General features: G+C 41.5%; 1 protein-coding gene across 5 annotated transcripts in view; it reads right to left on the bottom strand.

Annotated features, from left to right (window-relative positions):
* PJA2 (praja ring finger ubiquitin ligase 2) overlaps positions 1-13,049 on the bottom strand; it is a 39,861-nt gene extending 26,812 nt beyond the window's left edge. For 2 of the 5 annotated variants that reach the window (XM_035099741.3, XM_088652966.1), the window contains exons 1-3: positions 12,980-13,049; positions 3,277-3,393; positions 692-892 (exon numbers count right to left, since the gene is read on the bottom strand). In XM_035099741.3, the coding sequence (XP_034955632.3) occupies positions 692-892; positions 3,277-3,322 (247 nt within the window). In that variant the 5' untranslated portion in view covers positions 3,323-3,393; positions 12,980-13,049. Of the gene's footprint in view, positions 1-691; positions 893-1,957; positions 3,394-12,692; positions 12,782-12,979 lie in introns of those variants that run through there. The other 3 variants (XM_088652967.1, XM_088652965.1, XM_035099742.3) reach the window with 3 other exon arrangements.
* Positions 13,050-13,502: the final 453 nt, after the last annotated feature.

Below are 13,502 nucleotides of genomic sequence, written 5' to 3'. Positions count from 1 at the left end.
TGAGAATACTAGGTAGATGGATCAATAGTCTGATTCAGTACCAGCCAGCTTCCCATGTTCCTACGGGTCTTACTTTGAGAAAACTGGATTCAAGTTATTCTTACATTTTTAGAACAGTTAAAATACTGCGAAGATTAGGTGAGGGGGGAGGAAGGGAGAGTTCTTCAAAATAGCAACAACCAACAACATTAAGGTAATGAATCTAGAAGATGATTGTGCAGAAACTAACTGGATACAACAAATAAAGCAAAGCTGGAGAGAAAAATGAACAGAAGGCCACTTACATACTACCCAACATTACAAAGTATGGTATATAATTGCCTATATCCATGGACAATGAACACCTGAAACATGTCCATTTCTGTGCATTCTATTGTTTGCATGCATAATAAAACTAGAATTCCAATAATGAGCCATCTATGAACCACTGTCATACAAACCACTTTTAGTATTCCCTCAAAAGAGAATTATGTAAATTTGGGGCCATGGCTCAGGTTTTGAACGCAGTTTAATAATTTCTTATCGTTCTGATGAGCTTCAAATACACTTGTAAGAAAAAAGTTGTATCAATATTGCCAATTTCACTATTGCCTAGCCTTCTATTCAACTGACTTGTACCAACAGCTTGTTATTATTTCAAAGGCTTTCCCTAAAGAAAAATACTTTCAGGTTGTAATTATTTGACACGCACACAAATAATTTTCTTTTTGAACATCATCTAGTTCTAATCCTTCACATTCTCCATCGTGTTGGCTCAAATTTCTCTCTTGGCTCGTCAGAGATGGTCTAAAATTGACATAGGCATGCCTTCTTCCGTATCTTCTGCCTGTAATAGTCTGATACCCTCCTGCTGGTTTTGGCCATGTGGGCTTTCCAGCTTCCTGACCCATTTCTGAAAGAGAAAGAGAGGAGGAGGGAAGCAATTCTAAACACATTAGAAAATATTTTTTAATAAAAAACTCATTTTTTAATCATGGTATAAACAAATGCTACATGCAAAACTACAGTTTAGGTGCTCATGCTGCTAGCAACACAGGTATGTACTATATGTCAATTGTCATGCTACTGTACTTTACTTTTCAAAATATTGCATAAAACCTAAAAATAGGACAGCTGCATAAGCACAAAGAACAAACTAGCATGCTTTTTTTGTCTAACAGCTTCCAATTTAGAAAATAGCTGGCATGTTAGCCCAGCTGAATCGATGCACCTGACTCTCTTAAACTTTAGCAGCGTCCTCTAATAAATCACATTTCTCTAGCATTTTTTAACATTAGGAAATATCACACAATCAATCCAACCCATTCCAAAACTGCTCCTTATACAGTATCTCCCTTTTAGTTTTGTCTTCAGTTTCACAGCTTGTTTTATGCCGCTACTTCTCTCACTGGGATTCAAACAGTACCCAAAAGAGTTTCTTAAGTTGTTGGAAGAAACCTACAAATATGCAAGGGACATGCAAGGGACTATTCCCATTTCCAGAACTTTTCTTTTCTTTAATTGGGCTACTTCTGGATGGTGACCTTTAATACACAGGTTGCTCACTACATCCCTAGTTATATTTTATGCTTGAATTCTAGTTAAATATATAATCCTTCTACAATATGCTTGCATTTTTCTGTTGTAGGGGACAAAATTAGGGCTCAAAAGGCTATTCCAAATAATTGACTCTCTCCCTTTTCCTTACAGTCACAACTATGATCTAGTCTGCTCCACTTCTGGTTTATTACTACCTTATAAGCACTGAAACTACAAATCACTGCAATCTCTGATTTTTATACAAGAGAAGCAAAAGAGGATGAGTAAGGCAAGTGAGGGTTCCACTAGAAGAAATAATGGAACTAGCAGCATGGAATGCAAGCAGCATGCGCAAACACTGCTTGTTCAACCTGATGGCAGGAGAGTGCAAAATTACAAGATGGATTACATGAACTCACATTATGAATGGGAAACTCACGTTATAATAGAAACAAATTAATGTCTGCTGCAGTGCTGGCAGGTTCTCATTTTCTGTCTGTTCTTTATTGAAGTTCAGATAGGAGGCAATGGCAATCAAGCAGATTTTAAAGCGTGGATCATGCAAAGAATGGACACGCGAACTGCCTTGCGCAATCAGATCAAAGCCCAAAGAGCCCAACATTGTGCATCCAACAGAGGCTGAACTGTTTCTGGAAGCTGATGGTGATAGCCATTCTATTTCTCTTTCAGTAACTGATACTCAGAGGTACACTGCCCCGGGCACAGAGATTTCAATAAGCTAATAGCTGCTGACATACCTGTGCCTCATGAATTTGAGTCTTTAACTCATTTAAGCTAGTGGCCCTCTATATACTTTACACCAATGAACATCACAAGATAAAGATGTACTGAAGAAAATGAAAAGTCTATTCACTGCGCCTATGGTACATTTGCCTTGTATCTTAATATTTATAATTTTCTAAGCTCCAAAATGCAATTAAGTGCTGTATAGTTTTGTTCATAAAGAGCTTAAAATAAGGTCCTGCCTTAAGGCTTCTGGATCTTCTGCTACTCCTCTCAGTGTGTCTGTATAAAATATAGATATTTTCCGTTTTTATCTGCATTCACTAGACCAGGCATCCCCAAACTTCGGCCGCCTCCAGATGTTTTGGACTACAATTCCCATCTTCCCCGACCACTGGTCCTGTTAGCTAGGGATCATGGGAGTTGTAGGCCAAAACATCTGGAGGGCCGCAGTTTGGGAATGCCTGCACTAGACTATGCTGCAGTAAAGTTATCCCTTGCAATCTGTATGCATCTGTCACCTTCTAAGATGAAGCAAAAATAATAGTAATAATTTTAGAATAGTTGCTTAAAAAGCAAACAAGAATAACCAACATCAAGCAGGCAAGGAAGGACACAGAGAAACTACGTGAACTACTTCCAAGTCATGCACCCTAACTAGTAGTGATTCTATTAATATAAATCTTTAATTAGAGTTGAATAAATGAGTTCTAATCATTTATTCAGATGAGCTATGGAAGTTTGCCTTCAAACCAGAATAAGGAACCACAGCTTTCCTGATTCAGATCTCATGTGGCAAGAAGTAGTTACCTACAAAACACGATGCGGAGGAAAAAATGCCATGATGAGAGGAAGGAGTGTGCAAGCCGACAAAGTGACTGTTTTTGACACTGAAACTGGTCTTTGTTTATGGAAACTCATTTGTAAAAATGTCTTACAAATTAAAACTTCATTTTCTCTGCTCTTCCAGACCTATTCTAGTAGATATCTACTTCCAACAATTATAATACCTACTGCAATTCAGCAGGGTCTTGTTAGAAAAGACTTCAATATGATCCATATTCTCCTAGTAGTTTTCTTCCCGCCATCTCCTCAGTCCATCAGATCTATCATTTTATTTGTCCATGAAACCTGTGTGATACCAATCACATGATTTTAATTGGTATATTTTAAACAAAGGCGAAGTTTGTCTATAATAGTTATGCTCAGTAAAAAAAAGCTGTATGTATTCTATCATTAGGTTTGCACATTTATTTCATTTACAGATACTGATTTCCCAAGAGATCTAAAGAAGGTGACTCAATAATATTATCTTACAAAAACACTTTTTCAAAATCTGTTTTGATGTCCCTACAAGCAATCTTTTATATTTATAATTATAAAAGTATTAATTCTCTGTGCATTAACTACATCACTTTTTAAAGAATACAGTAACTTCTGTTGCAAATAGCAATTTCAGTGTGCGAGGGGTCCTTTTACAAGGCAGAGTATAACTTATAAATGCTAGAGAGAAACTTTATGGTAGTGCTAATGAAACAAGCCCATTTCAAAATGCTTCTTCTAATGCATCTTCCTATTCAGCTTTGGATTATATACCGTTCATCATCAAGGAATGACTCAAACAATTCAGTTATTCACATTATTATTCAAGCAATATTGAGCAATAAAATAGAATTAGAAACAAAAGAGTAAAGCCCTAATTTAGGTCATCAAAAACTACCGCTTGCTGGGCAGCAAGTATTTAAGATGACAAAAACACAGCAGAGACTTTGCTTTCCTAGATACAGTATAACTTTTCAGGACATACAGATTGAAGCAGCTGTGATCTATAAAGACGCATTTCCCTACACAATAAAAGCATGTAATCTAGCCAAAGCAGAACAAATTCCTTATCTTGATGGTCTGAGTTAGAATGGAGATTCTGCTGTCATCTAACCATCCTACATACAATATTTCCCGGTCAAAATGGTTGTAGAGTTCTTACTCTGAATAATTTGGCATATGTGCATCAAAGGCCAGGATAACAAGTTCAGGATTTCCTATCTTTTAACAATCTGGGATCTATCCAAAATGCTTAGCTGATAAATAGTAGGTCATATACTACATTAAATTTATTTTCCCGGCTCAGAAATACATCCTCCAGGGAATGGAAATGAGATTGCTGTTATTACAGTTTGGCCACTGCCTTCTAAATGATCTTTTGTCACTGCTATAGTATAGTTTGCTAAAGAAATTGTCTTCCGTGTGGACAATCTGTCTATTCTACATGGAAATTGTTCTGGCAAATTCTTTGCCTGAAAATTGAGGAACTGCTCATTTTCTTGCCAATGATACACCAGCTGCTTTGCATATAAAATTGCTTCGATTCAGCTCCCTTGGAAGTTGCTAGTGTGAATGGAATCAGCATTCCAGATAAGGTCTGTTATGACTTCAACTGGATATAAGACTGCATGTTGAGATTCCTGCACTGCAGGGGGTTGAACTAGATGACCCTTGGGGTCCCTTCCAACTGCACAATTCTATGATTGGAAGCAACCACTGACACACTAGATTCAGAATTTCTACTCAGCAGTCAGCAGACTGCACTTTGCTATTGCTTCATTCACAGAATGCAGTGTACAAGTTGCCCTCCTATCTGCAGTACTCTAGATCAGCTAGACCATTGTTTCTGAAACTAATGTGGTGGACCAGCAATCCTCCCCCCACCCAACTGTACCAGGGCCCAAAGCATATATGGTCCCGATAGCATCCCACCCAACCTAGACTGTGGTAGATCTGTTGCAGACCAGCAGCCAATGACTTGTGGACCAGCACCAGTGGACCACCAGTTTGAGTAGCAATGCTCTAAACTAGCTGTTGTTGATTTCCATCTTCTTCTTTTGTAAATAAATAAATAAATAAATAACCGTCCTTCCACTTTGGGCACATCTAGATGCAAGCATTTTTAACCACTATCTATTTGGTATTCATTTATTTGACATTCATATCATATATCACAAAGAGATAGCACTTGCGACCTTGCTTGCTTTATCTGCCTTGAAATGGGCAAAGCAAATCACCCCCTAGTGACCCTCTTGGATCTTTCAATGGCTTTCAGTATTGTTGATCATGACATGTTGGTGACATTGATTCAGATGCATTCTGGGCAAGGAGGTTCTGGAACAGGAGAAAGGGTAGCTAATCAGCTTTCCAATACATCTAAGAGGCTACTGACAGAGATCATAGGAAGGCACGGGGCTTGATGCCATCCTATACTGATGGTACAGTGTGCTCATACTTTCCTCATGACTAAGGTCTTTAGTACTGGTATTCATGTGGTGCCTGTTCATAGTAAGAGACAGAATGCAGCAGAGCCACTAAAGAATGACACAAATAATTCTGATCAACTTCTTTGTCAACCATTCTAGCAGCCAGCTGAGATGTGAGGGTTTTTGGAGATGAGTATATGTAGCAATCCCCAACTTTCAATCAATGACATTGAATCCCAACACAGTGCACAGCACAGCATCATGTCAAGAGTTACATACTTTACCTTCCTGTGCCAGCAGCCTTTTCAAAAACCATTATCCCTATGGAGGATACACTACAGTGGTGCCTCGACTTACAAATTTAATCCGTTCCGAAGGCACCTTCATAGGTCGAAAAAATTGTAAGTCAGAAAAACCCTATCTAAAACCGCCGCGGTTTCCGTTCGGATGTCGAGAAATTCGTAAGCGTGCGGCCATTTGCCCCATTCGTAAGTCGAAAAATTCGGTTGTTGAGTCGTTCGTAAGTCGAGGTACCACTGTACAGGCTTTCATCAACGGTCTCTGGAAATCTATACATATATGAATGCCACTAGCAACAGATTTGTGGACCTTTAATGAAGCCAAATTCAAACAAAACCAAAATAACAGGCCACCAGGACTTGTGATCTAAGGCAAACAGAATATCATTAACAGACATTTGGCCACAAACATTTAAATCTTTGGGTGCTCAGTTATTCATTACGTACTGCTGAACCCTTTTGGTGGTGCATGTAAACTACCGTAACTGTAGAATCTGTGTATTCAACTATCAAAGAAAATCCATCAGACTGAAAAAGATTATCTGTTCCTGCAGTTTCCTATTCCAATGTGAGTTTGCAGTAGAGATTCTGACAGCACAAAATATCAGCTGCCCTATGCTGCTATGGGGGATTATCCCTGCAATGAAAGTGCTTTCTCTGAGATCACACCAGTATCTGTCATACAATCCTTCTCTAATGCCAAGTGGAAAACACTGTGATGAAAATATTTCCCATAAATCTCAAGTCCAGTGCCCCTTCCAACCCGTAACAAAAGTCTTTCTACAAGGTTCTCTGTTTCTCAGAGCCTATTGAGAAGGAATGCAGTTGAGCCAGTATGACTTGTTCTTCATCTATTACAAAGACAGGTAGTCTGTGGTTTACTGGATACTGGAGCACAAACCAATATTTAATGAACATTTGGAGCCTCATGATCAGTAATGTGGGTTTTCTGGAAAATTTTGAATCAGAAAACTTATCAGAAAATTTGGAAAGGACTCCTCTTTGAATCTGGAGAGCTGCTGCCAAATAGCATTGAGCTAGATCGGGCTTCCTCAAACTGCGGCCCTCCAGATGTTTTTGGCCTACAACTCCCATGATCCCTAGCTAGCAGGACCAGTGGTCAGGGATTGACAGGAATTGTAGTCTCAAAACATCTGGAGGGCCGAGTTTGAGGAAGCCTGAGCTAGATGGACCAAAAGTCTGCCTTCCTAGAAGCAAACTATGTTCCTATTAGGAAAAGGATTGTAGGTTTTTTTAAGGTAGATCTCAGAATACTGGAACACCCCATTTTTGCTTTATTAAACCTATAACAATTTAGTAATATTTCCTTTTTCCATTTTTTCCTCTGAGCTTGTCACCTTCTTCTTCTTTTTTAAATAGGCAGGTAGGTCCTTCTTCATCCGCTGCTTCAGTCCTCAACTAACATTGAGGACTTGATATCCTTGACTTCCTCTTGTTTTGCCCCACTGCTGAGACAGTTACTGCTTGTGGCAGCCATCTTCCTCCTTCCTACCCTTCCTCTGGCACACCTTTCATTCTAGAGGTAGTCCCCTAGGAAAACTGCAAGGTGCTAGAAATGGCAGACTCAATGGCTCTATCACTCTTTTTAAAAAAAATATATATTTTTATTAATTTTTCCAATTAAAACCAATTATATCACATTCATTATTTCAAATTATACACATATATATCAATCAAACCGAATGTTATGCCAAATCATCTAGAAAAATTTTTTTTTGGGGTTCCCATGCTTCAAGAAATTGGGGATTCCTCGCAACCGTCCACTGCCGTCTTTTTTCTAAAGTTCAAATCGTCTCTCCGAGTTCATAATAATCCAGATCTTTCCCTTACAGTCACATAGATGTTTTCCTCTTTCAACCGATTATTTCCCAGCTGCTGAAATAAATGTCAAACAAAGTTTCACAAATGTTCTTTCTCCTGTGTGAGTTAATCAGTCCAGCCTCCCCATAAATCTTCTTGGTCTGGAGCGTCCCTATTGCGTCGACTCTCAACACGAAGCAGCGCCATCTTAAAAAAACTCAAATCACTTTCGTTTTCTCTCATAGATTAACGATCTTTATAAAATTTACAGCTTTTCCAGGCAGAAGAACCAAACCTCACACCATGCATAGACTCTTGGTAAATTAATGGATCTCCTTGCCCTATAGCTGAACTTAGCTTCAGGTCGCTGCTCCAATTCAAAGCGCGTCACAACTCATAAATCCTCCGAACGCGTCCAGGCACTCCTCCCATCCAACTAGAGGGGGGCTTTTCTCGTCAGCAACTCCTCATCTTCAAAAAATATGCTCAATAACAACAGTTTATAAAGTTCAACTCACACAGTCTTTTGCTTCTCTTTCACTCCAAACAAGCCAGGACATCACGTCTGGGAAGGTACGAAGTAACTCATATGAAAAAAAATAAAAAAGACTCGCTTCCCTTATCGCTCCGTCCCCATCAATTCTTCTTCCAGATGAAATACAGCCTTTAACTCCTCACCCTCAGCAGCATAGATTTCTCGGCAGTAAACAGCGCTTCTGCCCCTCCTTCTGAAGTATGTCCATAGATTTAAGCCTAATTATCTTCTTTAATCATGGAAATCCCCGCCATGCAGATTAGCGTCCGGGAGTCCTGGCCCTCGTAACTGCTTCAGCCCAAGCTCCCCCCACTCCATAAACAGTCGGAGTGGGTCTGGGGGCATCGCGGGCCAGTGGCCCCTCTCCGTAACCCCCGGAGAGGGTAGGGGGTTGCCATTTACTCCCCTAGCAACCGCCAAATTCCTTACGAAGGTCAGAGGGATGGAAAACAGGTCCGCCATTCCTGCAGGCGGAAACCGGAACGGCTCTATCACTCTCAAAGCGCTGGCAGTGGCCAAAACAGTTTTTTCCCTATGAGTGGCTACTGACGTACTACACAGGTGGCACTACTGACCCCGAACACAATGGAAGGTGCTAATATTTATCCACAGAACCTTACACCAAGTGATCTTAGTCTGATCAAGAATGTCCTCAACAATATAATGTGCATGCCATGATCAGGCATCAATAATATAGAAGTATTCTCAGTGGTAACTATGGAATTCTTTTTCTAGAGCATCTTTCAAAAATATTGCAAGACCTTTCTGAGTTGGTCGATAGGTTAATGACATTTGGAAGGTGTAGCGGAAGATGTGGAGACTTATTAAACAAGTCACCATGAACTGCAAGTTTTTTAAAAATAATAAAACACTGAATATTACATGAACATTTTTTTTATTAGAGCAAGTTCGCCCCCAAAGTCAGTTTCCCCTTATTCTTCTAAGGATCATCTAAAGGAGAGTTATGCAGTGACTACCTCACCTTTTCCACAACTATCTCTATAACTTATTTGCAGAAATAACAGAGTAAGTTATCCATGCATGACAGTCCAAAATTTATGATTATGATTGGCTTAGAAAGTCTCACAACAAATTTGTGATTGTTTGTAATTCATTTTAAACTAACTAAACATGCAGATTAAATATGGAGCCATTTCATAATTCACAGTTGCCAAAAGTGAAATGCTGCAGAAAGCATACACCTTACAAATACTCCAACAATTTTTGGACTAGTGGCACTACTGAGATATTCAGATTCCAGGAGTTTGGGATTTAGAACTACAACACTTCAACTTTTTATGTAATATTAAGGAAATCATCTTCAAACAGACAACAAACATTTTAATTCATGCCAGCGGCACTTTGCAGCTAAATAAAAAATAGTGGTGTTGTGTGCAGTGATATAACTTAAGTAATTATCTCTAAAGTGTATACTTGATGTATCACAGTTTAGGATTACAACAAAAATGATAGGAACAGAAGCACCTAAAGTATGTTCAAAGGTCTTGCATGGTTAGTTTTCTTAACCTTACAATACATGTTTTATTGATTTAGGTTGTCTTGTAAAGCCTGGAACAAGCAACATGTTCCACATCTCTTAGCCAAACTGCTCTCCCGTATCTCCTCTCCTATGGAAATTATTCCATTTCCACTTTTGTTAATGACTCAGTTAAATTAAACATGCAAACCTGGAGGCAAACTTTGGTTTGACACTAACCACACTATGTGTTAACATGGGTGCAGATATAATAGTTATCTCCAAAAAGGGTAGGAAATTGAACCAGGGGTTTCTAAATGTGGTGGCTAACCTGTGACCCTCCAGATGTTGCTCCCATACATCATTAACCATGCTGCCTGGGGCTGGTGGTATCCAATAACATCTGGAGGACTGCACGTTAGCTATCCCTGCTCTAAACTGTGATCCTGAGATTAGGAATTTTACATCTGCATCAGGCCTTGGTTATAAACAAATTATCAAGGTCAGCACAAGTGAGTCTACTTTCACCATAGCTTTCAATGAATACTCATGAAAGCCAAATGCACAAGCTCTGTAAGAACCTTGAGTTCACACATGGCCTCCACTTGAATTCTCCTTTAACTGTTACAATGGAGGCACAAGTCACTTACACATCTGTTTTTCAGAAGTTTATACAATACAAAAAGAGATAAATTTGAAGCTGGGAATTTGAAGCTGGGAATTTGAAGGTCGTGCTTTATGCCCATCTCCAATAGATTAAAGTAGCTTGTCATGCATGTTATCTCAGATATGGCTATCATCTTCCAAAAACATTCAAGTCAGAAAAGAATGGGATTCATTGTTTATTATAACTGCATTAAGTGTGACACAAAGTAGTATGTTCACAATTTTCACGAGGAACCAGATCAAAATTTCTTAATTGGAAAGTCTTATCAAGCACATTTTTTGAACTTATGGTATATTTTCTGAAATCAACTAATCTTACTACCAATCAACTGGAAACCAGATTGCAATCTTTTACCACTGGAGCATTCTAAGCTGATCAGCAACTACTACCGGTAAATCAGGAATTGGAAATGTGCACCCCATAGCCCAAATGTGACCCGAAAAACCTCTCTATCCAGCCTTCAGGATTCTTCCAACCCCCCCCCCCAATCAATGTCTCTAACCAACCCTGCTCTATGCTTTTGTCAAGTGACCCCTTGAAGGCTGCCCATCAGGCAATGCTTTGGAACCATGCTAATGATGAAAAAAGTAAATATATATATATATATAAATGAAAATGCAGACTTCAATATTAAAGTTTCTCCACCCATGCATTACCAAATTGCAAATCAAATCAGTTAAATTATCCAGTGTACATTTAATTTCTTAAGTTAAAAGCACTGCATTTAGAAATTTTCCTACTCCTTTTTATATACTTTTTTGCTTGTATCAACGTGTAACATCTTGAAAAGTAGGTTTAAGCTTGCCTTTCCCCCTCTCTTTTTATTTAACGAAGGGGCATAAAACTAATTATCTGAGTTAGAAATATAAAGATCTAAATAGCCTCAGCAACCTTTTTCAGCTGTTGGCCGGTCCACCGTCCCTCAGACCATGTAGTGGGCAGGACTATAATTTGAAGGGGGGAAATGAACGAATTCCTATGCCCCACAAATAACCCAGAGATGCATTTTAAATAAAAGCACACATTCTACTCATGTAAAAACACCAGGCAGGCCCTACAAATAACCCAGAAATGCATTTTAAATAAAAGGACACATTCTACTCATGTAAAATCACGCTGATTCCCAGACCGTCCATGGGCCTGATTGAGAAGGCAATTGGGCCGCATCTGGCCCATCGGCCTTAGGTTGCCTACCCCTGGTTTAGCATGTATACACAGTATTGTAACTACAGGCAGACAGACCGAAGGAGGAAACAACATGGGAATGAAAGAATGAAGTATCAAAGGTGTACTAGGCGCTATTTTGAGTTGTAGGACTCTTCTGGGGGAGCAAGAAGACCAAACGAAATGCAAGACAAATGTATGTACAACTTCTTTAGGAGCAATTGAACCAGTCATAGCAACCATCAGCTAAAATAATATTGCATGCTATCTGCTCAAGCATGCAATTTTACTGGAACCCCCCCCCCCCAAAAAAAATAGCATTCTGTTGCTTTTAATAGTTTGTTTCTGGCCAGCTCACTTCTGGTGTTGGAAAACTGCTTAAAGCAGCAAAAGTGCTTTAGGGGCAGATGAGGTTGCTCCCCTACTCCTTTTTATATAATCAGCATATGCTTGCAAACTCCCCCTCTCTCACACGATTTATATAGGGCAGAGGCATAAAGACCATTCCATCTCATTTGCTTCTCCGTTGCCTCCAAATTAGAATCCTATGTAAAAACGCACTGGCCGTTACCTAGTACTTCTGGAGGCACTCTTGGAAAGAAAAAAACCACCTCTCTCTCTCTTGATTTTACATAAGCCCCAGATGTGCATACAATACGAAAACACGTGCAGAAGATGGCAAATTAAGAACCCGCATTGTATTTCTCCGGGCCTCTAAAGAAGAGAGCCGAAGAATTTCATCTTGTTCCCAACTCAAATCTCGGTGCAAACCGTCTCTCTGCCCCATTCCCAAATCAAACCCACGTGGGGAGGAGGAACGTGGGTGGGGCGGGGCGAGGGAAAGAAGCTTTGCATCACACGCCCGCGGCAAACCTCGCACGGGCCAAAAGAAATGCAGGCCTGTCAAAAAGGCAGCCAACCCTGAAACCCCTCACTGCACCACTCTCGCGCGACTTACGCGCGTGCGCCGCCCGCCGCCCGCCCCCCCGCGCTAAGAAGCATGCTCACACCTCACTGTATATACACACAAGGTACAGTATACGTACCCATTCGGTATGTTTGTGTATATATGTATATATATATCTATACACACACACCCGCACCACGTAACTCTGCGCATCACAAAGCTCCCCCGCCCCCCAAGAATTGGGCACCGCGCAACCACCGAAGCCCCGTCGCAGCCCTGTCAGGCCCATTCGCACCCCACGCCTCAGAGTACCCAACCACTGCGGTTCCCCCTGGAAAGCACCGTCCTCTCAGCCGGGTCTCGGGAGGAACCGACCCCGGGCGGAGACCGCCGAGGGGGAGAGAGAAGCGAGGGGGGGAGGGGCGGCCGGTTCGGCCTCCTTCCCCTCCCCCCATCCCAGGCCTCCGCTCTGAGGAGAACCGCGAAGAGGCGGGGAACCAGCCAGGCTCCCGCCCGCCTCCCCCCGCCAGAGCCCGCAGTGGCGAGCCCCGGAGCCCACCCAGCCACCGGCCCTCAAGAATCCGGACGCGAGAACTCACCGCCTCCCCTTAAGCCAAAGGGCGACAGGGCGGCGGCGGCGGCGGCAGTCGAGACGCACCACCTCGGGACGGAAAGCCAGCCCGGCCAATCCCGCCCGGCAAGCCCCGCACGCGCCGGCCAATCCCGCCTCCCACCTCTCGGGAGGAAGCCAATCGGTGAGGGGAAATGAAGGCGGAGGTTTTGGAAGGGCCCGCCCACTGCTCTCCCTCCTTGAGGGCTGGAGTTTTGCGGGCGTCTGTCAGGAGCTCCCTCGCACGGGTTTCGGCCGAGGAGGCTCCCAGGCAGGGTCTCCGGGCGGTGTTACGCAGCTCCGCACCACAAAGTCGCAGTAAAGTTGTCCTTGCGGAGCTATGAGGGTATATAAGCTCCTGGCAACGGGGCTTTGCCTTGTTCTTGAGCACCACACAAGTAGAACACGATGCAAAGTCCTACCCTTGAGTTCCCAGTCCGGCATAATTGCTGGGAAACTCGATATCAGCCACTGATTTCGTCAGGAAGGTACCTTGCGAATGTACCTATGTG

This window comes from Zootoca vivipara, chromosome 10, assembly GCF_965207765.1.
Source record: "Zootoca vivipara chromosome 10, rZooViv2.hap1.1, whole genome shotgun sequence".
In the NCBI taxonomy this organism is placed as follows: Eukaryota; Metazoa; Chordata; class Lepidosauria; order Squamata; family Lacertidae; genus Zootoca; species Zootoca vivipara.
This window is presented reverse-complemented; position numbering and strand designations above follow the sequence as displayed.